Source organism: Nothobranchius furzeri, chromosome 13 (assembly GCF_043380555.1).
Source record: "Nothobranchius furzeri strain GRZ-AD chromosome 13, NfurGRZ-RIMD1, whole genome shotgun sequence".
NCBI classification, from domain to species: domain Eukaryota; kingdom Metazoa; phylum Chordata; class Actinopteri; order Cyprinodontiformes; family Nothobranchiidae; genus Nothobranchius; species Nothobranchius furzeri.
In genome coordinates, this window is record NC_091753.1 from 67,198,765 (window position 1) to 67,220,835 (window position 22,071).

The 22,071-nt window shown below is 46.0% G+C and overlaps 1 protein-coding gene across 4 annotated transcripts in view; it reads right to left on the reverse strand.

Annotated features, from left to right (window-relative positions):
• Window positions 1–22,071, reverse strand: part of lsamp (limbic system associated membrane protein) — a 293,654-nt gene that overhangs the window by 110,800 nt on the left and 160,783 nt on the right. For 3 of the 4 annotated variants that reach the window (XR_011516122.1, XM_070543806.1, XM_070543804.1), the window contains exon 4: window positions 13,732–13,857. The exons of the other annotated variant lie outside the window; for it this stretch is intronic. Coding sequence is in view for 2 of the 3 variants with exons in the window: in XM_070543806.1 (XP_070399907.1) it covers window positions 13,732–13,857 (126 nt within the window). In the remaining variant the exon portion in view is untranslated. The remainder of the gene's footprint in view (window positions 1–13,731; window positions 13,858–22,071) is intronic. 4 annotated transcript variants of the gene reach the window in all.

A 22,071-nucleotide genomic window follows, 5' to 3' on the forward strand; every position in this document is an offset into this window, starting at 1 on the left:
GAGCGTGTGATTCACAGAGTCAAAGAACACAAAATAATCAGCACAGTCACCCCCTTTCAATCACAGGCAGCATTAACCAACTGTTTGCTGTCGCCTGTCTTTTGGTGAATTATGAAAATGGTCCCTTGGTGAAAACCTGGGGAAGAAATTGCTGAACTCAGTCCAGAAACAGATAACATGAGAATGTATACACAGGGTGGGCCATGTCTAAGAATACACCTTAATACAGACCTGGGCATTTTACGGCCCGCGGGCCACATACGGCCCTTTGGTTGACTTTGACCGGCCCGCGTAAGGTTAATTGGAAATTACAAAATAAATGTATTTTCTCATTTTACCTCATGCATGGGCTAAGACTGCATTGCTTTTATTTTGAAGTTGTTTTTTACGTGCACAATGACGCAATACGTATAGCAACAAGTGCCCGTGGTTGACATGGTGATTGTAGCCCCAGAAATGTCCACTCATGCAAAAGAAAAAAAAAAAAAAAAAAAAAAAAAGAAAGAAAGATGCCGAATGCAGGATTTTCAACAAAAATTGGACTGCTAAGTATTTTTTTAACTGAAGTCGGAGGTAAAGCCGTGTGTTTGGTTTGCGGGGAGGAGATTGCTGTGTTTAAGGACTACAATTTGAGTCGGCTTTACGACAAGAAACACTCGGAAAAATACAAGAACTTGTCTGATGCTGAGAGGGCACGGACATCCGAAGCTTTGCTAGCAAAGTTGCAAAAGCAGCAAGGCTGTTTTACTAAGCTTCACACATCCAGGGATGCAGCAACCAGGACCAGCTTTGTGATATCCCACAAAATAGCTAAAAACAGCAAGCCGTTTTCGGAGGGAGAGTTTGTCAAAGAGTGCATGGTGGACTCTGCCGCACTAATATGCCCTGAAAAAAGGCGCATTTGAGCAAATCCCGCTGTCCAGGCGAACCGTGACCAGGAGGATCGAGGACATTGCGGGGAACCTGGAGCTTCAGCTGCAACGTGAAGTGGCAAGTTTTGACTTTTTCTCATTACACGAGAGCTGTGATGTCCGGGACACAGCCCAGCTGCTCGTATTTGTCCGGGGGATAACGGACTTCAAGCTCACAGAGGAGCGGGCAGCAATGCGGTCGATGAAAGGGACAACGACAGGGAGTGATCTTTCTACAGAGGTAAATGCGTGCACGGACACTCTGGGATTGAAATGGGAGAGACTGTCAGGTGTCACAACAGACGGTTGTCCAAATCTTACAGGGAAAAATGTCAGACTTTTGAAACGCATGCAAGATAAAGTGACAGAAATCGATGCAGATCAAAAATAGGTGTTTTTGCATTGAATTATACACCAACATGTGTTGTGCAAGTCAGTGCTAAAAATCAACCATGTTACTGATGTTGTTAGTAAAATAATAAACTTCATCAGGGCGCGGGCGATGAATCACAGACAGTTTGTCGCTCTTGTGGAGGACTCCACACAGCTGTCAGATGGCTCAGCCTGGGGAAAGTGCTGAAGAGGGTTTGGGACTTGAAAGCAGAGATTCAGGATCTCTGCTGGATTTCTACTCTTCTCTTAAGGAGGAGAACTTTCCAAACCTGAGGAGACATGCTCAGAAGATGTTGGTTCTCTTAGGCTCTACCTACATTTGTGAACAAACATTTTCATGATGAAGTTTACAAAATCCAGGTATAGATCCTCTCTCACTGATGATCATTTGTCAGCTGTGCTTCGCATCTCCACCTCAGACATTCAACCTGACTTTGATGCACTCGTTAAAGCCCAGCAGAGACTAGATTTCTCTCACTGAATAAGAAAAAAATCGCTTAAAAACACAAAATAAGGTGTTTGGACCACAAATGTAGGCAACTAGCAGTGAACTGGGACACTTTTTTTTGAAACCTCTTTCTCAAGATCACAGTTCAGTGATTTTATTTTACAGACAATACTGTGTGTCTGTAGAATACTAAGAACCTCTTTCCAACAATATTTGAAACTCAAAATGTGTTTTGGAGTGAATGTGACTGAAACTGTTAACTAATATAAGTCACAAATGTTTAACAAAAACCAAATGTGCACACTTTGTTTACCATTGCCTTGGGAAATTTGAATAAATCACATTTTTGTAAGCCAACCTCACTTTTTCCTTTTTGCTCATTTATAACATATAGTCTACTCTTACCAGCTTGAAAAAACAATGGTATTTACTGCTTTTTATAAAGAAATACCATTAATATTATGCATAATTGACTTCAGCCTTTTGGCCTGGCCCTCCACAATATTTTCTATTTCTCATGTGGCCCCATGGAAAAAATAATTGTCCACCCCTGCCTTAATAGAATGGGAATGGTTGGTGATAATTGCGTCCTGTGTGTGGCACATTAGTAAATGTGAGGGGGCAAACGTTTCAAGATGGGTGGTGACCACGGTGGCCATTTTGAATTTGGCCATATTGGATCTAACTTTTGTTTTTTTCAATAGGAAGAGGGTCATGTGACACATCAAACTTATTGGGAATTTCACAAGAAAAATCATGGTGTGAATTGGGAGTGGGTGTGGCTTAACTCAGTACATTATTTTAAGCCTGAAATTAAAATGGACTGATCAGAAGTTGGTTGGTTTATGTACTGTTTTATTTTATCATCACTGCAGACGCTGAGCCGATCCGCCTGTCGATCTCCCGATCCCTCCTACCCTCACTCGTGAACAAGACCCCGAGATACTTGAACTCCTCCACTTGAGGTAGGACCTCTCTCCCAACCCGGAGTTGGCAAGCCACCCTTTTCCGGTCGAGAACCATGGTCTCAGATTTTGAGGTCAATTAGTCATGTGCTGTATTTCAGATCTTCATTTACTTTAATGAAGACAGAGAGATGCAGGGGGATGACTGGAGGCGGTGACTGACACGACACAAGCCATTTTCAGCTGTCCTGTCAAATGCACCGCCAAGTAACTTTGAATATTACGTAAACCGAAAAAGAGGTGAGCTGAAGAAAACCTAGGGACTACTGAAGCAACATGAGCAAGCAGAGTGATCAGTCACTGTCTGTGTGTGAGCGAGAATGGAGCACAGCAGATTCTCCGGCTGCAGACTCAGATGGTTTTATGTGTAGGGAGGGGCGGGTGCTCTGTGTCACTGGCCAATCACAGAGAGTAGCAAGGCAGTCAGTAACCCAATGAGGATTTTCCTTCACCACGGACACATATATTAACAAATTTTACTCGTTTTATGCTTGTACTCGTCAAAAATGCTTCATCCGTACCGGATACCCATCTGAAATGAGTATCTGGCTCAACCCTTGGAGAGGGTTCCTTTGTGGATGATACCTATGCATGCCATTCCTCTTCAGTGTGTGCTGCATGGTGTCACGGGAAACGGTCACTTCAATTTGGCTTTCTACTGCTTTAGCTATCTGCAGTTAACTTGCATGGCAATTTTCTTCGACTCTTCTTATCAGTAGATGCTTCTGTCAGGATGTCTCTATAAGATTGTTGCACTTCCATCTTTCTTAAAAAAATTTATCACTTTTGCTACAGTATTTTAACTGATATGTAAAGCTTTGCTGATCTTCTTGTAGCCCTCACCTTCTTTGTGTAAACAAATGATTTCCTTTCTCAGATTTTGTGACAATCCACACTAAGAACCCAGGGGCCAGACCAGGAAGCAGAGTCATAGTTCACCATGCCCCTCTGAAGCTCTGTACTGTTACCTACTCACTACCCCATTACAGTGTCCTGCCCACGGCCAAAACCAAACGGATTAAAGATCAGGCTTAATAGAGCAGATAATGAAAACCTTATAAAAAGTATGAACAAATTCACCTGAACCAAAACCTAGAACAGTTAAATGTGGTTTATTGAACATTAGACTTGATTTGTGATAATCTGATTTCTCTGCATTGTCTTACAGAATTCTGGCTGCAGCAAGAGGAATATGTTAATTTAAATGAGTCGACTTCTTCTAATTATTTGAATCATCATGTTGCTCAAAGTAAAGGGCAAGGAGGAAGAGGAGACGCAACCATTTTTCATTCAGATCCATTAATAAATCGCTTAGCAATTATTGGCTACAATTTTTTGAACATCTAATTCTTAGTTTTTCTAATCCAAACTGCAGATCTCCAAAACCACTTTTGTTTGTAGTCTTGTATTGCCCACCATGCCCTTACTCTCAATTTTAAATAACAGTATTTCCTCACAATCCAGTCACGTTGGACCATTTTTTGATAACTTTTCAGTTTATTATAACTGAGTTCTCCAGACATGAATGTAAATTTCACTTTAGTCAACCTCCATCTGACAACACTATTGAATGTTTTTACTGAACTGTTCCATCTTTACTGTCTTCAGTAACTCAGAGGAACATTTTAATTTCTAGCTCTTCACAAATTGATGATCTAGTCCATAATTGCATATCGGATAATGAATCCTGGATGGCAGAAAACTTTTTCCAGCTTAACCGGGACAAAACCGAAGTTTTAATCATTGGTCCTGAGACCCAGAGAGAGAAACTTTTACCAAAGCTACAGTCACTAACTCTTAATCCATCTTCTCAAGTGAAGAACCTGGGTGTGATTTTTAACTCTGAGCTGACTTTTATCCCCCACATTAAGAACATTAGAAAAATAGGTGGTTATCACCTGAAAAATATTGCCAAAGTCCAACCCTTTGTCTCTCTGGCCGATATTGAGACGCTGTTGCACACTTTATCACCAGTAGAATTGATTACTGTAACGACCTGCTTTCTGGTCTTCCCAAAAAGAGTACCTCAGGTTTACAAATTCTTCAAAATTCAGCAGCACGTGTCCTGACGAATACCAGGAGGCAGGAGCACATTATACCCGTCTTAAACAAGCTGTATTGGCTTTCTGTACGTTTCAGGATCAACTTTAAGGTTTTTTTTAATGGTTTTTAAATGTCTTAACGGTCTTGGGCCTTCTTATCTCTCAGAACTGCTTCATAAATACGAGCCTTCTCGGTCCCTGCACTCCTCTGGTAGCCATCTCCTCATCATACCAAAAGTCAGGACACACTCCCAAGGTGACGCATACTTCCAGTTTTACGGCCCTCACCTCTGGAACAGTCTGCCAGAGGACCTCAGGGCTGTAGAAAGTGTAACGTGATGAAGGAGCCATTCCTCAAGGTTATTTATCCTCTAACCACAGTTCCCTTTGACACAGCGCCATAGTGCATGAACCAGCCTCAAAGTCATGCATTCGCTTCTAAACTGTTTACTTTCCAGCAATGAAGACAGAAGATGAAGACTCTTTTCTTTTCTTTTGTCAGATCAAAGAACTCTATTTTCAATAAAGCTGATCAACTGTTAGTCAATGATACAATGTGACCGATCTGTGAAATCACAATATTATGATTAATATGTTTTTAATAAGTAAATGACATATTCTAGTCCACTAGACACACTGATACACTAAGGTAAATAATCACATGACACATTGCTGTTGCTGATCCAATCAGAACCTTCCTAGCCTGAAGCGTGGCAGAGTCTCTGTGGTGTTTATTAAATCTGTCAGCTTTGATTCGTCCAGAATCAAAAACATCCAGATTAATAAAACAGTTCCAACGCCATCTTAAGTTCAGCATTCAAGTATTCAAGGTCCCCTGAAGTTCACTGCACGTTAAGTGAATTACGGACAGGCCATCTGTACTTTTCTTTCTAAGCTGAGAACTAGGGATACTCGATATTGGCTTTTTTCCCGATATCCGATTTTATCTACCTCTTAATTTCCGATACCGATATAAACCGATACTGATATATGTGAGGTCCCCCCATTAACAAAAGAAAAAAATTATGTAACCAACATCACAAACCTCCTGTCAGGCACACTTAAACTTTAAACATTATCTATGCAAAATGACTACTGCTTCATTTTCAAGTTAGGAAAACAAAAAATTTGCTATATATTTTTTTCTCCAACAGCAGCTGAATCATAAAATGTAAACATAACTTTACAACTGTAAGGTAAAGTGCAAACAACTGCAAAAGAAAAAACAAAAAACTCCAGCATACTTTTATGCAGGGCCAGTAATTAGCCTACTTGGAGTAACATTTTTAAAATGAACTGGGCTCAAGCCCTGCTCTAATTGAGCTCCACATGAAACTGGCTAGTAGCCATAACTTGATTATTACAATCAGTAAAGTAACTAAGCTCAATCAGCCCTACTCATTCAAATAACCAAATGTGCAAATTAAAACAAATGTCCAGTAAACAAAAAATAGCGCTCTTATAAAGTGCAAAAAATTAAAGTGAAAGGATATATCGGACATCCCTACTGAGAACCATTCAAGCTGGGAAAATTCCGTTGTTACCAACCAAGCAACGGGTCCTTCAGAATAAAAGCTGAACTCGCTGACCCAAGGAGGGTCCTCTTTTTGACACTGTGAACCGCCTGTCGCTTTTTACCTGGAGACAATCCAAGGACTAGTCTGTTGTGCTGTGACGCAGTACCATTGGCTACAGTACCGGAAGGAAGGTCCGAGGACCTGGGCATTCTGGATCCATTGTGGAGGTCTCAGTGAGGGTATGTGGATGCGACAAAACTGGCGTCTCATGTGTTTATGACTACAGGTCTCAACTCTGATCGCAAAAACTTTGCTTTGAACATTCAACAGTCAACAGGCGAGAACCAGACCATATTTGGTAGCACATCTCTCTGCGGAAACTGTGAGTGGAGACTTCCTGTCTGAGACACAGGAACATTATGTAATCACATCAAGTGTTTAGCAAGTCAGATAAGCGTCCAGCTTTTACAGGAAGCAGGCAGAGACCAGAACAGGAAATTCCTTTGGAGCTGATGTTGGAACAACACACGAACTCTAGCCAGAAAGCACTTTCAACCTAAGAACTCAGCTTCAACTCAATACATTTTGTAGATGACCTCTTGACCTTTTTGGCGCCAACACTACGGATGCGAAGGTTCTGAATTTGACATCGTTCACACACACCAACCACCTCACACTTCATTCCAACAGAACATCCATCATTAGAGAGATAGTTGTCAGAACCCAAGTTCCCAGGCCAGCCTCTTCCAGCTAGCCGGCCCCAACTAATACCACAACTCCCAGCCTGCCCCTCGCGGGGATTCCCTCCACGTAGCATCTACATCACAAACCGCGGCTATAAATGGAAGTCACCTTTCCAGCTCACCACTCAGTCATCGTTTCTTCAGATTCATGATCAGCGTTTCCAACCTACCGATCCATCCCACGAACTCAGATAACTGAGCTCAGCTCAGAGTAAGTTATCTTACTTACTTCTGGAAAGCCCGGCATTTCCGTGTCACTTCGTTGACGCTCGAACGCTCGGCGGTTTCCTAGCTTAAATCGTGAGCCGGCGTTTCACCGACGCTCCCACTTCCGCATCTGTGAAACCACGCTCACTACAAGCTCAACTCCCGAATCCAGTCGACCAGTCTGACAGGATGACTGAGTCCATAAACCCAGCTGAGTTTGAGCGAATGAAAAATGAGATTGTTCAGCTTCACGCCATGATCGACCGGCTCAACACCAAGGTGAACTCTGACCGACCTCACCCTTCAATCATCCACGTCCATCAATTCTCATCAGCAGCAAGCCCTCGCTCCACCTAAGGAGGAGCCGCAGTTCTGCCTGCCTGAGAGGTGGAATGGAGAGGTTGGGAGCCCAGATGGTCTGCTCGCCTCCCTCGACATGCAGTTCGAGTGCCAACCAGGATGCTTCCCCACTGCCCGCTCTCGGGTTGCGCACCTCACCTCCCTGCTTTCTGGACGCGTTCAGGAGATGGCCGCTGCTCTTTATAATTCCAAATCCCCTGCCTGCAATGACTATGCTGCTTTTGTGGCCGCCCTCAGGAAGACCTTCGTTCCACCCAGTAGTGAAGTGGGGGCTGAAGCACATCTCCTAAAGCTCCGCCAGCAGGAATGCTCGGTGTGCGCCTATGCATCAGAGTTTTGCACCATCGCAGCCAAATTGCAGTGGGATGACTCTGCCCTTCGGGCTGTCTTCTTAGAGGGGTTGGCACCCTACATCCACGACGAGATGGCGGGAAAAGAACTGCCCCAGACCCTGGATGATGTTGCTGATCTGGCGCTGCTCATCGACCAGCGGGTTCTGGTTTGACCCAGGTCCTCCAATCGCCCATTCAGAGCTCCTGGACCACCTCCTTGTTCGCCAACGCCAGCCCCCGGACCCACTTCAACTGAGGAGCCTATGCAGCTAGGCCACCTTCCCCCGGGGGAGAGACAGCAACGGTGGCGCTGGGGTCTCTGTGCCTATTGCGGCTCTCCCGACCACCGGTGCCTGGACTGTCCATTACGGCCGGGAAATGAAGGAACCCACTGAGCATAGGGGTAGCTCAGCCAGGGCCACCCTCTGCCCCTGTCTCTTCCCACCGACTCCTCCTTCCCGTCACCCTCTGTCATGGTGAGACCTCACATCAGGTACATGCTCTGGTGAACTCGGGGGCCTCGGACAACTTCATAGATGTGGATCTGGCTAGACGCCTACGGATCCCCCTGACTCCCCTGGAACGGGTTGTTCCGATAACCTCGGTGGACGGCAGGCCCCTCCAGCCCTATACTGTCCGAGACCGAACCCAGTCGCTCCAGATGATCCTCCAAGGCCACCGGGAAACCCTCCATTTCCTTACCATCTCTGATCCCTCTTCTCCTCTGATCCTGGGGTTCCCCTGGCTCCGTCTCCACAATCCCCAGATTTCCTGGTCCCAGAACCGCCTTTTAGGCTGGGGGACCCAGTGCCAGGCCCACCTCTCTCCACCTATACCCATGGCTGATCACCTGGCTGGTGGTCCCGGATCTCTACCGTCCAACGTGCCACTGCCCTATCGGGACCTGGCCACTACGCGCCACCACACTGCCGCCTGACCGCCGCCTCACCGCCCATATGACATGGAGATCAAGCTGCAGCCAGGAACCAGTCCCCGCCCCATGGACGTCTTTTCTCTCTTTCTCCCTCCGAATCCAGAGCTATGGGGGACTATATCAACCAGGCCCACCGACAAGGTTTCATTCGACCCTCCTCCTCTCCAGGTGCTGCAGGCTTCTTCTTCGTGAAGAAGAAGGAAGGTGACCTCCGTCCCTGTATAGACTACTGGGGTCTAAACAAGATCACAGTCAGGGATCGTCACCCCCTGCCACTCCTCACTACGGCTCTGGACTCCGTCTCCCAGGCGCGGATCTTCACTAAACTGGACCTCCGAAGTGCCTACAATATGGTCCGCATCAAAGCTGGGGATGAGTGGAAAACCGCCTTCATCACACCCACCGACCATTGGGAGTACCTGGTCATGCCCTTTGGGTTGTGCAATAGCCCTGCCGTATTTCAGCGCCTCATAAACGATGTCCTCCATGATATGCTGGGCCGGTGGGTGTTTGCCTACTTGGATGATATCCTAATTTATTCCAAGTCTGAGGCCGAACACCTCCACCATGTTCGTGCCATTCTTACCTGGCTCCTGGACAATAACCTATACCGCAAACCCGAGAAATGCTCATTCCACCAGCGGACCATCTCGTTCTTGGGTTTCATGATATTGGATCAGGGCATAACCATGGACCCTCAGAAGGTCCAGGCGGTCGCTGACTGGCCTCTTCCTACAAGCCTGAAACAGCTGCAGAGTTTTCTGGGCTTCTGCAACTTTTACCGCTGCTTCATTAAGAACTTCAGCACCATTGTGGCACCTCTCACCTCCCTCACCCGGCCAAGCCCATCCGGCCAACCGTTCCGTCTCACTCCAGACGCCATTCGGGCCTTCCGCCACCTGGTCATCCGGTTCACGTCGGCCCCTATCATCCGCCATCCGGATCCTATGGAGCCTTTTGTGGTCGAGGTTGATGCCTCGGACGTCGGTGCCGATGCCATCCTGTCCCAAGGCGGGCCCGATGACAGGCTCCATCCCTGCGCCTACTTCTCTAGGAAGTTTTCCACCACCCAGCAGAAGTATGGCGTGGGTGATCGTGAACTGCTGGCCATAAAATGGGCGCTGGAGGAATGGAGACAGTGGCTTCTAGGCACCACCCTGCCTTTCACTATCTGGACGGACCACCAGAACCTGACTCACATTCGATCCACCAAGCAGCTCAATCCTCGCCAGGCCCGCTGGGCCCTCTTCTTCGAGCCCTATGAGTTCCATCTCGCCTACCGCCCTGGAACAAAGAACCAGAAGGCTGATGCCCTCTCTCGCCAGTTCACCCACTCCACGCCAACATCCGTGCCGGCACCGATTCTCCCAAAGCACCGTTTCCTGGCCCATCTGAAGTGGCCGTTGGAGGAGGCCATTCAGAACACCCTCCGGGACGACCCCGCACCACCAGAGACCCCCGCGGGTCGTCTCTATGTCCCTAGGTCCTGTTGTAGCGAGGCGCTCTCCTGGTCCCACTCGTCACACCTGTCGGGCCACGCGGGTTTCTCTTGAACCCTGAAGTTCCTCCAACGAGCGCTCTGGTGGCCATGCATGGCGAGGGATGTAAAGGAATATACATCTGTGCCCGCTCCAAGACACCCAGCCAGGCCCCTGTTGGTGTCCTCAGACCTCTTCCGGTGCCCAGCCGTCCTTGGTCTTATGTGGGCCTAGATTTCGTCACACGACTCCCCCCGGTCAACAACCTCAACTCAGTCCTCACAGTCACTGACCGGTTTTCAAAGGCTGTCCACTTCATCACCCTCCCGGGTCTCCCTTCAGCCCGACGCATGGCGGAACTATTTCTGGAGAACGTGGTGCGCCTCCACGGCTTCCCTGTCAATGTGGTCTCCGACCGGGGTCCCCAGTTTGTGGCCCGTTTCTGGAAAGCCTTTTGCCACCTCATGGAAGCATCGGTCAGCCTATCCTCAGGCTATCACCCGCAGACCAATGGTCAGACTGAGCGGGCTAAACAACAGCTGGGTCGGTACCTCCGGTGCTTCGTCTCGGCCCAACCCTCGCAATGGCCTAAGTACCTCCTCTGGGCAGAGCTGTCCCACAATCTCCACACCTCTTCAACCACTCATATGTCCCCTTTTGAGGTCTGCTATGGATAAGCCCACCAGGAGCCCGAAGTTGCTGTAACGGCCGCACAATCACTATTGAGATGCTGCAAGAACGCCTGGATCAAAGCACGGGCTTCTATCAGCTCGAACGCTCGGAGGTTTCCTAGATTAAATCGTGAGCCGGCGTTTCACCGACGCTCCCACTTCTGCATCTGTGAAACCACGCTCACTACAAGCTCAACTCCCGAATCCAGCCAACCAGTCTGACAATAGTCTTGTTAAATTGTTTAAAAATCATTTAGTAATAAATTTACTTAAACGTTGAAAGTCTCTCTCTCTTCTCTTGTCTTACAGTTAATGCAAAGTGTTAATTTAAAGTCCCTGTAATAATTATATCCAATCTTCTGATTTAAATAACCCAGTGTCCGTGATATGAATCTTTATTGTCTTATGGTCCTTCATTAAATGTAATTCTAATCTATTACAAGAGCATTCTTGTTCTTAAGGCCAGGCTCAAGATTAAACTTTTTAGTTTAGTTGACTGACCTTTTTATCATAATTTTTATTTGACTGACCTTTTTAGTATAGCTTTTGATGTATTTTAGCCTGTTTAACCATGTTTTATATATGTTATCAATGTTTTATAACTTACTCTTTTACTTAAATGACACATATTTTCTTATATATTAATTTTAACTTGTAATAATTATTAGTTTTAACCAGTATTAATAATCTGTTGTACAATATTTTTATATATTTAATTGTATGTTTCTACTCGGTTATCTTTTATCAGTGTGTTTTATTTATCAGGTGTGTATGCTTAATTTGATTCTTAACTTGTTATCTTAGTCTCATTAGTAAAATAATCTTGTGCTTTATAAAAATAAGGTTTGACAGAATTGAAGAGAATAAGAAAAATCCTAATTGACTAAAAACAAAACCATCGGCATCCTCCCTAATGCAATTTCTTCTTACTCAATAAGTGAGGCAGCATTAGAGGTAACTGTAGAACCTCATCTGTGTCATTTGACCTTTCAGTTATCAAAAGTATTTGCTTTATCTAAACCTTAACTTGTATTTTATATCCAATCCCAACCAAATGATTTAACCTTCCTGCATTGTTAATGGGGTCAGATGGACCTCTGGTGTACTTTTTAATTTTTATTTTAATGTTTTTTTAAGAGGTGCATCAATTTACCCCTGCCAAGGCATAAACTTTAAACCCTGTTTAACCACCCCCCAATCCTGGCGGGATTGCCTGAAAGTGGAAGGGATAAAGATGCATTTCCTTTGGTTACTGCCCTTATTTTGGACATGATCAACCCATCGTTAGTAAATAGAATCCTGTACCACAGGATTTTAAAGTTGCTGTTATTGAACCACTGAAGACACATTCTCTGGATCCAGATTAGTGATGTGTGATGTAACCGATTGGAGCTGGCTTTGTCTCAGAGCCGCATCTGAGTATTTTTTTTCTCCCTTTCTCTCTCTCTGTGTTTAAGCCACAAGTGATTGGTCAACTCCTCAATGAGCCCTTAGCTCTGCTCCTCTGTGAGCCTGCAGTAGTGATGTGCAAGTCATGAACAAATTGTTCAATATTCAAGAACTTACTGATTCACAAATCATGATTCACAACCCAAACTGAGCCATTAACTGACTAATTCCTGTCTCTGTAAGCAGCTAATTTCATTAGTAGAAATATATCTACAGTAGAATGTTTTTCAAAAATTTTCATAACTTTTAATAAAGAATGGTGAAAAAATGTCTTCGTGACATCCGAGGTCAAACATTCACTTCCGATGGGGTGACGTAATTTTCGGTAGAGGGTCATGCACATGACTTTACATCACGTCACACATGGGGTCAAACAATCACTTCTGAAATGGTATGGAGGTTGAGCTCCAGTCACCATTTTGCTTCAGCCAGGTCCTCTTGAGATAAGTGGGTGCTGAGTAAACATGCCTGAAAGCCTGAAAAATGTGTACTGCTTAACCCTTCAGGCGCCATAGCTTTTTCAGTAAAATACGAATCACTATTTAAAGAGCTTGTAGCTTAAATATGGTTAGAGATAGAGGAATATTGTGAATTAGAAAAATCTTCAGTATGAGCCAAATTTTGTGATAGGAACAAATTCACACACATAATTTGCATATTATGATGTCATTAGGTGGCAGCCATATTGGATTGCATCACAGATTTGCAGATTTTTGTTGTTTTTTTATGTTTTGGTCTTTTTTTTAGTGCTGTTATTGTTTATGATACATATATACATATTCCTATGTAGACATATATAACTATGTATGTATATATATATATATATATAATATTTCTTACTTTATTGGTATTGGTATCAATCAAGAACACTGTTTTAGGTGCTTCAGTGTCATGAACACATTTCACTCATCCCTTCTATGGTTTATTTTGTTTAAAATTGTTATATATGTATATATATATACCGGGCATATATCCACAGTATCCATCTGGCTCATCAAAATGCCTGATCCACTTGGAATACTGTTCCTCTTCTCCCAAACTAACCCAGCCATTATCATTATTGTCACTGAGGCTGTGTTGGGCCACCCCCCTGCTAGCAGTGATTTTTTTTCCCGTGGTTCCTCCCACTCCTGCTGCATTTCCCGCGGTTTACACCCCGGGGCTGAATCTATCACCAGCAGAGTTTTCACCGGCCCATCACCGCCACCACATCCCCACTCCCCCCACCTCCCAGACATCCACACTGCAAGAAATAATGAGCCCTGTTTGCATGATTCCTACCTGAGGGGTTCAACAGCCGCCAGGTGATTATGGGATCTGGCCTGCCACTCGCCAAACAGCTGAGTGTCACGTTGCTGCCCTCATTCACGATAACATCCTCTGAGACCATGTAGATGTTGGCTGGAACTTTGGACACAAGAGAATCAAGGTGAAGTTGATGCTGAGGGCAAAGTATATTTATTTATCACTTTCCACTTTACATCAGTCAGCCCCAAATACAACAGATAAAAACACATTACAAAAACAACAAAACACATAAAATCAAGAATACCCAAAATGCATACATACATCCATACTATAAAAAATATGAGACAAACCTGTCTAAATAAAAGCTAACACATAAAAATGTGTCTTAAGCCATATATCAACTAATTGCTCATCTTAAATGAAGTGGCTGGTAAATTAATAATAGCAAATATGAGGCCAAAAAGACAAATAAACTGCCATTGTTTTTGGTTAACCTTTTGAGCAACCTTTTGATAGGATGCTGTGTGCATGATGCTCACTGCAGGGTGTAGATCAGGGCTCTTCAGTTATAATGGTCCGAGGGCCACTCACAAAAAAGACCCAGAAGTGGGGTAGGGTGGGGGGGTGGATGGGGTGTGGGTGGGGGGTGGGGGGCTGCTCTTTGGATTGCTGGCTGTAACACACATAGCACAAAAGCTTGCAATATAAGGCAGGACAGCACCTGTCCCCCTCCTGCTCGGCTGTGTGACTGCACTAACCTGTCCTGTGTAACCCTCACGTCCATGCTGTCTCTGGAGGAGCAGATAGGAAATAAGATCGTTGGTTACGTATTGTAACCCCTGATTCTATGAGTCTAGTCGCAGCCCTTAAGCTAGCTGCTATTGGAAGGATGATCTCAGCATCAGCCAATCATGAAGAGCTTAAATGTACGCCAACCAATGGTGGGCACCCCTTGTGGGTATATAAGTGGAGCGACTTCACTGTTCACCTCCGATGTCTCTTGACCCTAACAGAACCAGTGGGGCCATTGGCTTAAGGGTTGCGACTAGACTCATAGAATCTGGGGTAACAATACGTAACCAACGTTCTATTTCATCTAGTCTTAGTCCTTAAGCTAGCTGCTATTGGAATAATGCGCAGCTGGATGGGTTTACGCCACACTGGTTAGCTCAACCAAATGGACACACCCAACATGTCTCCTTTTAGCGAGGGTCGCTCAGCCTCAGCCCAGGGCTTAAAAGGCTGAGGCAGCCAGAGTGAAGAGTGGGGTTCCCACTAAAATATCATTCACAAGAGGATGAAATTCATTCAAGTAGGGCTGATGAGGTGCCATAATGCTTTCACTCAGCCTGCTGAGGTCCAAGCACTGAACGAGTGATGGATCCTGAAGACACATCTCGTAAATAATAACGAGTAAAGGAACAGGGTGAAGCCCATGAAGCAGCCTTACAAATGTCTTCCATCAACACACCACTGTGGAGCACCATAGAAGAGGAAATCCCTCTGGCTGAGTGAGCCCTGAGTGTCTCAGGAGGATCCCGCCCTTATGATGTGTAAGCGAGTGAAATGGCGTCACACAGCCAGTGTGAAAGACGCTGGGACGACAGCGCTTGCTCAAGGGAAGAATCTCTGTAGTACACAAACAGGCTTTGCGAACGGCGAATCCCTGAAGTGCGTGACACATATCGTGCGAGCGCACGCACCGGGCAGAGAAGGTGGGAAGCCACCTCCTCATCAGAATTATCGGGAGGAGGAAAAAGTCCAGCCAATGAAATTGACCTGGATTTGAAGGAAGTATTAATGTTTTTGGGCACAAAGGCTGGGTTGGGGCTTAAAACAGCAGACCCGCCATCTTCCCGGATCCTGAGGCATGTGGGAGCCACTGAGAGGGCGGTTAGGTCGCTCACTCTCTTGACTGGTACCAGCGCCAGCAGCAAGGCAGTTTTGAGTGATAGGAACTTGAGTGAGACCTGGTCCAAGGGTTCAAATGGGGCTTCAGATAAGCTGCGCAGAACCACCGTTAGGTCCCACTGGGGAAATAGCGGGCGGGACACAGGTCTGTTCCTTCTGACACCTTTTAGAAAACATTTTTTGAGGGGATGATTGAAAACAGATCTATCTCCAAAACCTTGGTGACAGGATGAGATAGCTGCAGCATATGTTTTAATAGTGCTGAATGCGAGGCCCCTGTCCATCAGTATCTGCAGAAACGATAGGACATCCGCCAGCTGGCAGGAGAGCGCTTGAACATTCCGTTCTGTGCACCATTTTTGGAAAGCTGCCCATTTAGCAGCGACCACATCATGCGGCAGCCCAGAAGCCTCTAAGCGTGATCGCTCAGCGGCCAGACCCACAGCCGTTGGCCTATTTCTGGAGAATGTTTGATTAACCCATCCGCCTGGAGAAGGGCGTCCGCCCTCCACGGGAGCCTCCACGGGGAGCCAGACACTAGCACTTGCAGGTCTGGAAACCATGACGCGGACAAGCGTCTGGGTGCTACCAGAATTACCGAGAGCTGTTCCGACCGAACTCGGTCCAGGAGACGGGGATTCAGTGGGACTGGCGGAAACGCATACTGGAGCATCTGAGACCAGGGCTGGTGTGAGAAGGCGCCCGCTTCGAGCAGGGGGTGGTCCCGGGGACTCAGGGAAAACCACAGGCGACACTGAGCATTTTCGCGAGCCACGAACGGATCCACAGAGGGTTCCCCGAACTTGATCCAGATCTGTGATATCAGTGCGGGATGCAGACGCCAGTCAGAGTCGCGGGGTCCCCCTCTCGACAGGATGTCTGCTGCCACATTCAGGACCCCCGGAATGTAGGAGGCTTTGATGGACAGCAGGTGGACATGTGCCCAACACAGTAAATCCGTGGCTATGCGCAATAGTGGGAGGGATCGAACTCCCCCTTGGCGATTTATGTAGGCTGCCGCCACCTGGTTGTCTGTGTGAACTTCGACATGACGGCCCTCGAGAAGGGCAGCGAAGTGTCTGACCACATTTCTCACTGTCATAAGCTCCAACACATTTATGTGCTCGTGCATGTGGGAGGTCCAGCGATCTGCCACCGCATGGGACAAGCACGTGCCCCCCCATCCCAACAGTGACGCATCGGTAAAAATAGATACGTGTGACGTAAGACGTCCGATGGGGACCCAATGTGAGAGGATAGAGGGATTCCCCTAGTGAGCGAGGTCCTCGCCCACTGAAGGGGGAACCCTCAACATACGTCTCTTCTGATGTATCGGGTGTACCCGGGGGAGGATGAACCAACGCTGCAGGCATCTTGTGTGCAGTAAACCCAATGGCACCACAGCGTGGGCGGCAGCCGTCATGCCCAGAAGTTTCATGACTAACAGGGCTCTCACGATCTTGCGGGGTTGCACGCGGGAGATCACCGTGGTGAGATCTGCCGCTCTCACCGGAGACAAACGTGCTCTCATTAGGGAGGCGTTCAGCTCCACCACGAGAAACACAACCGACTGGGATGGAAGGATGGAGCTCTTTCCCCAGTTTATGGAAAACCCCTGGGTTGACAGATGCTCTATTAACTTCCTGGTTTGCTCTGACGCCTCGTCCTTGGTCCTTGGACCCCAGATGGGGTCTGGACAGCGCGTTTGTGTTGCTCCGAAAATTCCCGCCAAATCATCTGCTTCAGGCGGAGCCAGTTCTGGCACAGCTAGCCCCTTGCGGACCGCAGCCGCGGAGATGATGGCAGGTAGCTCCTGGAGCAGTGCTCTAACTGCTGGTAGGGAGGAGCGAGAAGTCACTGGAGCAGAAGGACCCGCTGAGGGAGGCTCGTCGACCTCCGTGTTGTCCAGGAGGGAAGAAGGGCTATGGCAGCCAGCTTCGTCGTACTCACTGTTGATGACATAGTCCAGTTGGTAGGAGCCAGACAGCTCCTGGCCGATGTTGAAGAACTGTAAGGCCTTGTCCAGCGAGTACGTGTCAGCCACCGGAAATTCCTCGTCTGCGGCGGGGGTGAAATACTCGACCCGGCAGATCTTTTCAGCCACGGGCAGAGCGGCACAAAATGGGCACGAGGCCTGGGGGGTCAAGGCCAGCGTGATGAGCCCTGAGACAGACCACACACTTGGAGTGCAGGTCAAGTGAGAAACAATAATCTCTCTCTCTCTCTCTCTCTCTCGTGTCGCAAGTGGAGCACCCCGCATGACAACCTGCTCAATTAACATAATTCACGGCCCAAATCTAACAAAACCGATCGGGTTGATTTGGTTCGAGTGTGGTCTCAGGTTACAACTCCAGCCCTCAGCCCTGCAGTACCACATAAAGGCGGACCAACGTTTTCTACCCGGTAAATATGGAGAACACCTGCTCTGACAGATTTGGATGCTACGCTCGTGCCGCCGTTCAAATAACAAAACTACATTCCACTGTAAATGATTAGGGTACTCTTCTACGATGCAGAATCGTTTATGCCTGCATCTCATGCATTGATTATTTGATTATTTTCCTCAGCTCTATCCTACACCTCCCGGTCGGCCATGGGGGGAGCAGGTGGGGTGTGTGCGCGGGGTTCGGGGGCCACAAAGAGAGGACTAAAGGCGCCAATTGAGGACCACTGGTGTACATAGCAGTGATTGCAAAAACCTTCGAGCCACGTCTGCTAAGCTGGCAGACGTGGGAGTGTCTTACACAGGACATGTTTGACCCGCGTAGGAAAATGTCCTTGCGGGTTTCAGATTTGTCACTTTTTAAAAGTGGGTACTGTAGTGACCTCTGACCTTTACATATTATACATATTTATATTGCGTAACGTGATGAAGGAGCTATTTCCACCAAGGCTATTTAACCTCTCTCCTGGCTGGCTCGCCCTAATGTAACAAAGTTAATTTACATCTAATTAAGGACCGTGAGACATTAAGATTCCATATCGAGTATGGGATCAATCTTACGGACCACTGAGTTATTTAACTAGAAGATTGGAACCTTTTAATGTAACACTTTGTATTAACTGAGACAAGAGAAGAGAGAGAGTTCTTTAGATGTTTAAGATGATTTATTACTAAATAATTTTAAACAATTTAAACAATACTAACTCTCTAATGATGGATGTTCTGTTTGAATGAGATGTGAGATGGATGGTGTGTGTGTGAGTCGCGTTAATCAGAACTCTCGTATCCGGAGAAACAAGTCTGAGTGAGATATAATGTTTGTTCCTAATTACGATCAGAGTTTGACCGGAGTGGTTTCATAAACACATGAGATGCCATAATTGTCGCATCCACACATACCCTCAGTGAGACCTCCGTACAGATCCGGAGTGCCAGGTTTAAAACAACCTCACATTCTGAGCTCGACATAGGTGATGAGGCCTGGTTCTACATTTTCGCTCCTAAAACTGGTAACACCAAGAACACCTCTGGGAAGCTGGCTAAGAAACTTTTGCCGAAGTGGTCGGGCCCATACTTGATAACTGATAAGCTCTCTCCAGTCGTGTATCAGATCAAGATTACCCAAACAAACAAGAAGCCCATCTACAAATGGGTCCACAGGGACCAAATCAAACTGCACAAGGGTTCCACTAATTTGGTCAATGCTACCACCAAAAACTTACCGACTTCGAAAGGGGGGTGATTTCGCGCCTCGTCGGTTCCATAGCTCTCTATCTGGAGTTACACAAGTTTGTCTATGTTTGTGTGTGTGCATGGTTGTCTTTCCTATTTATACATGAAGTGCAGACTTGGGTGATTTGAGATGAACATGCTGTGGGTTCCTGAAGTCAGGTAATCAGGTAGTTAACAGTAGATGGGTTAGTCCACATATCACTGTTATCCAAATTTTTGTTTATTATTTTCACTAATCGTAATTCCTTATGGGTACATTCACATGTAGGTTGATTACAAACTTCACAGATTAACATTTTTAGTGCTCTTTCACACTAATATATCTATCTGTTTATAGAACTTTGTTACAGTGATTAAGTTGAAAACTTTATGATTAACTTGGTTAATTTACCATCAGGGGCTAAAACCATTTTGCCATTCATTTGCCATGTTATGGGGATGGTTAGGACCCAAAAATGCAGATACCCAGGATGACACGAGGCAGGAGTTGATATAAGAATAAATCCTTTTAATTGTAGGATGAAACAAAAATAAATCCGAAGGGAGGGAGCCAAAAATCCAAAAAGACCAGAAGAACAAAAGCTCACCTAGAGCACAAACTGGGACGAGACACAAAGCTCACACAGAGCATCAGAAAACGCTGACATACAAACAATGGACCGACAAGACACTGAGACAAGACAGGGCTTAAATACACTGGGGCATGATGGGAGGCAGATGAGCTGCAGGTGTGTGGGGAGAGGACCAGGTGAAAGCAATACTTAATCAGGGAGGGAACTGACATGGCCTAAGAAAAAACCTAAAAACAAGAAAAGCAACCACATAACTAATATTCTAAAGGGAAGGAGAACTACAAAGACCGGTGGGGCAGCAGTAGCTCAGGTGGTAGAGCGAGTTGCCTCATGATCGGAGGGTCATGGGTTAGATTCCAGCTCCCGCCAGGGAGCCTGCTGTTGTGTCCTTGGGCAAGACACTTCACCCAACTTGCCTGTGTTAGTGGTGGTCAGAGGGGCCGACGGCGCCAAATGGCAGCCTCGCCTCTGTCAGACCTCCCCAGGGCGGATGTGGCTACAAGTAGCTTACCATCACCAGCAGTGTGTGAATGTGAGAGTGTTTGAAAGCGTCTTTGGGTCTCTTGAGAAGCGCTATATAAGTTCAATGCATTATTATTATTATTATACTAAAGAGACTAATAAAATGAAAGGATGAAACTATAAACACTGCAGAGGGATGACTGGCTGCAGAGGGGTGACTGGAGAAGACTTAAGGAATACAGGACCTGAGAGATATATCTGGAAGGCTGAAGACCAGGGGACAAATGAGGAACACAAAGAGACACATAAACGAGACGCAGACAAAGGACACATGAGGTCGCTATGAAACACAAAAGGAGAACCTGGAGTGGGAACTGGAGGTGCTGGGGAACAAAGGGACACAGAACATGACATCATTTTGATTATATCTTTACTTAGTGCAGTGCTTTCTCCCATACGCAGTATGTGCATGCGTCAGGATTAAGGACGGGGAAAACGCCGAGCTCTGACAATGTGTTAAAATTGTGGTGTTTTATCTGGAAAAAACAACTTTAAGGTTGGTGGATCTGAAAGATAAGACTGTTGGCAGTGTCATGCCCTTGAAAAAAACGAAACTGCCGCGCCAACAAAAAGAAAATTACGAAGTGGAAGTGTCTCAACAGGTGGAACAAAGTGACATGGGAGGTGCGCAAGAAAGCAAGGAGCTGTCAGAATTGATACAATCGATAATAAGAGAGGAGATCAGTGTGGTGGTTGTAAAATGTAATACCATCACGAATGATATCTCAACTTGTGTAAGAAGACTGGGCGAAGTAGATGGAACCATGTCTGATATGGATACCTGCATAATAAAGTTGGAAGCGGAGTGCGGAACACTGGAGAGGAAAAATGCAGAGCTGATGGGGAAAGCTGAGCGGCTTGAAATGGATAGCCATAAAACCAATCTCCATGTTTTTGGATAACCAGATGAGGTGGAAAAAGGCAAGCCAACAGCTTATATGAATGAACTATTTAAAGATTTATTTCAAGGAAAGCTGGAGTCTGAGCCTGAAGTGGAATGGGCGCACCGGATTGGACAAGAGAAGAAAGCGGGTGGAAGAGGGATGGTTGTGCACCTGCAAAAGTTGTCAATGAAGGAGAAGATTATAGAAGTGATGAAAAATGAACGTGTCTTACAAGTACGAGGAATGAAGTTAAAGATTTTTCCGGATCTGACAAGGGAGATGGCAAAGAAACGGGCCGGTTTCTGGGAGATCAGAGCTAAACTGAAGAGTGCAGGAGTGATCCTAACTTTTAAAGGAGAGACTAAAAAGTTTCAGGAACAAAGTGAGGCTGAGATGTACTATAAAACTATGATTGAGCCTGAACTTAAGAAATAATGACAATTGATATCAATTAAATAAGAGCTAAAAGGCGTGAAGATGACGTTTCAAGAAATGGACTGAGAGCACTATTGTCGATCTCGCTATGGTTAACTATTGTTTGAACCCACATAATGATTTATTTTTGAAAGACTTTGTCATGAGCTGGCAGAATGAAGCAGAAATGTATTTTCATTACAATGTTAAAGATTTTTGTGACTGTGTGTGTGTGTGCGTGTGTGTGTGTGTGTGTGTGTGTGTGTGTGTGTGTGTGTGTGTGAATGTGGTTGGTGTTGGGATAAAGGCTATAATGGAAGCTCTGTATGAAATCATAAATAGAAGAAATTCAAAACGAATCTTCAATGGCTGACAAAATTTTGTTGCAAAAAGG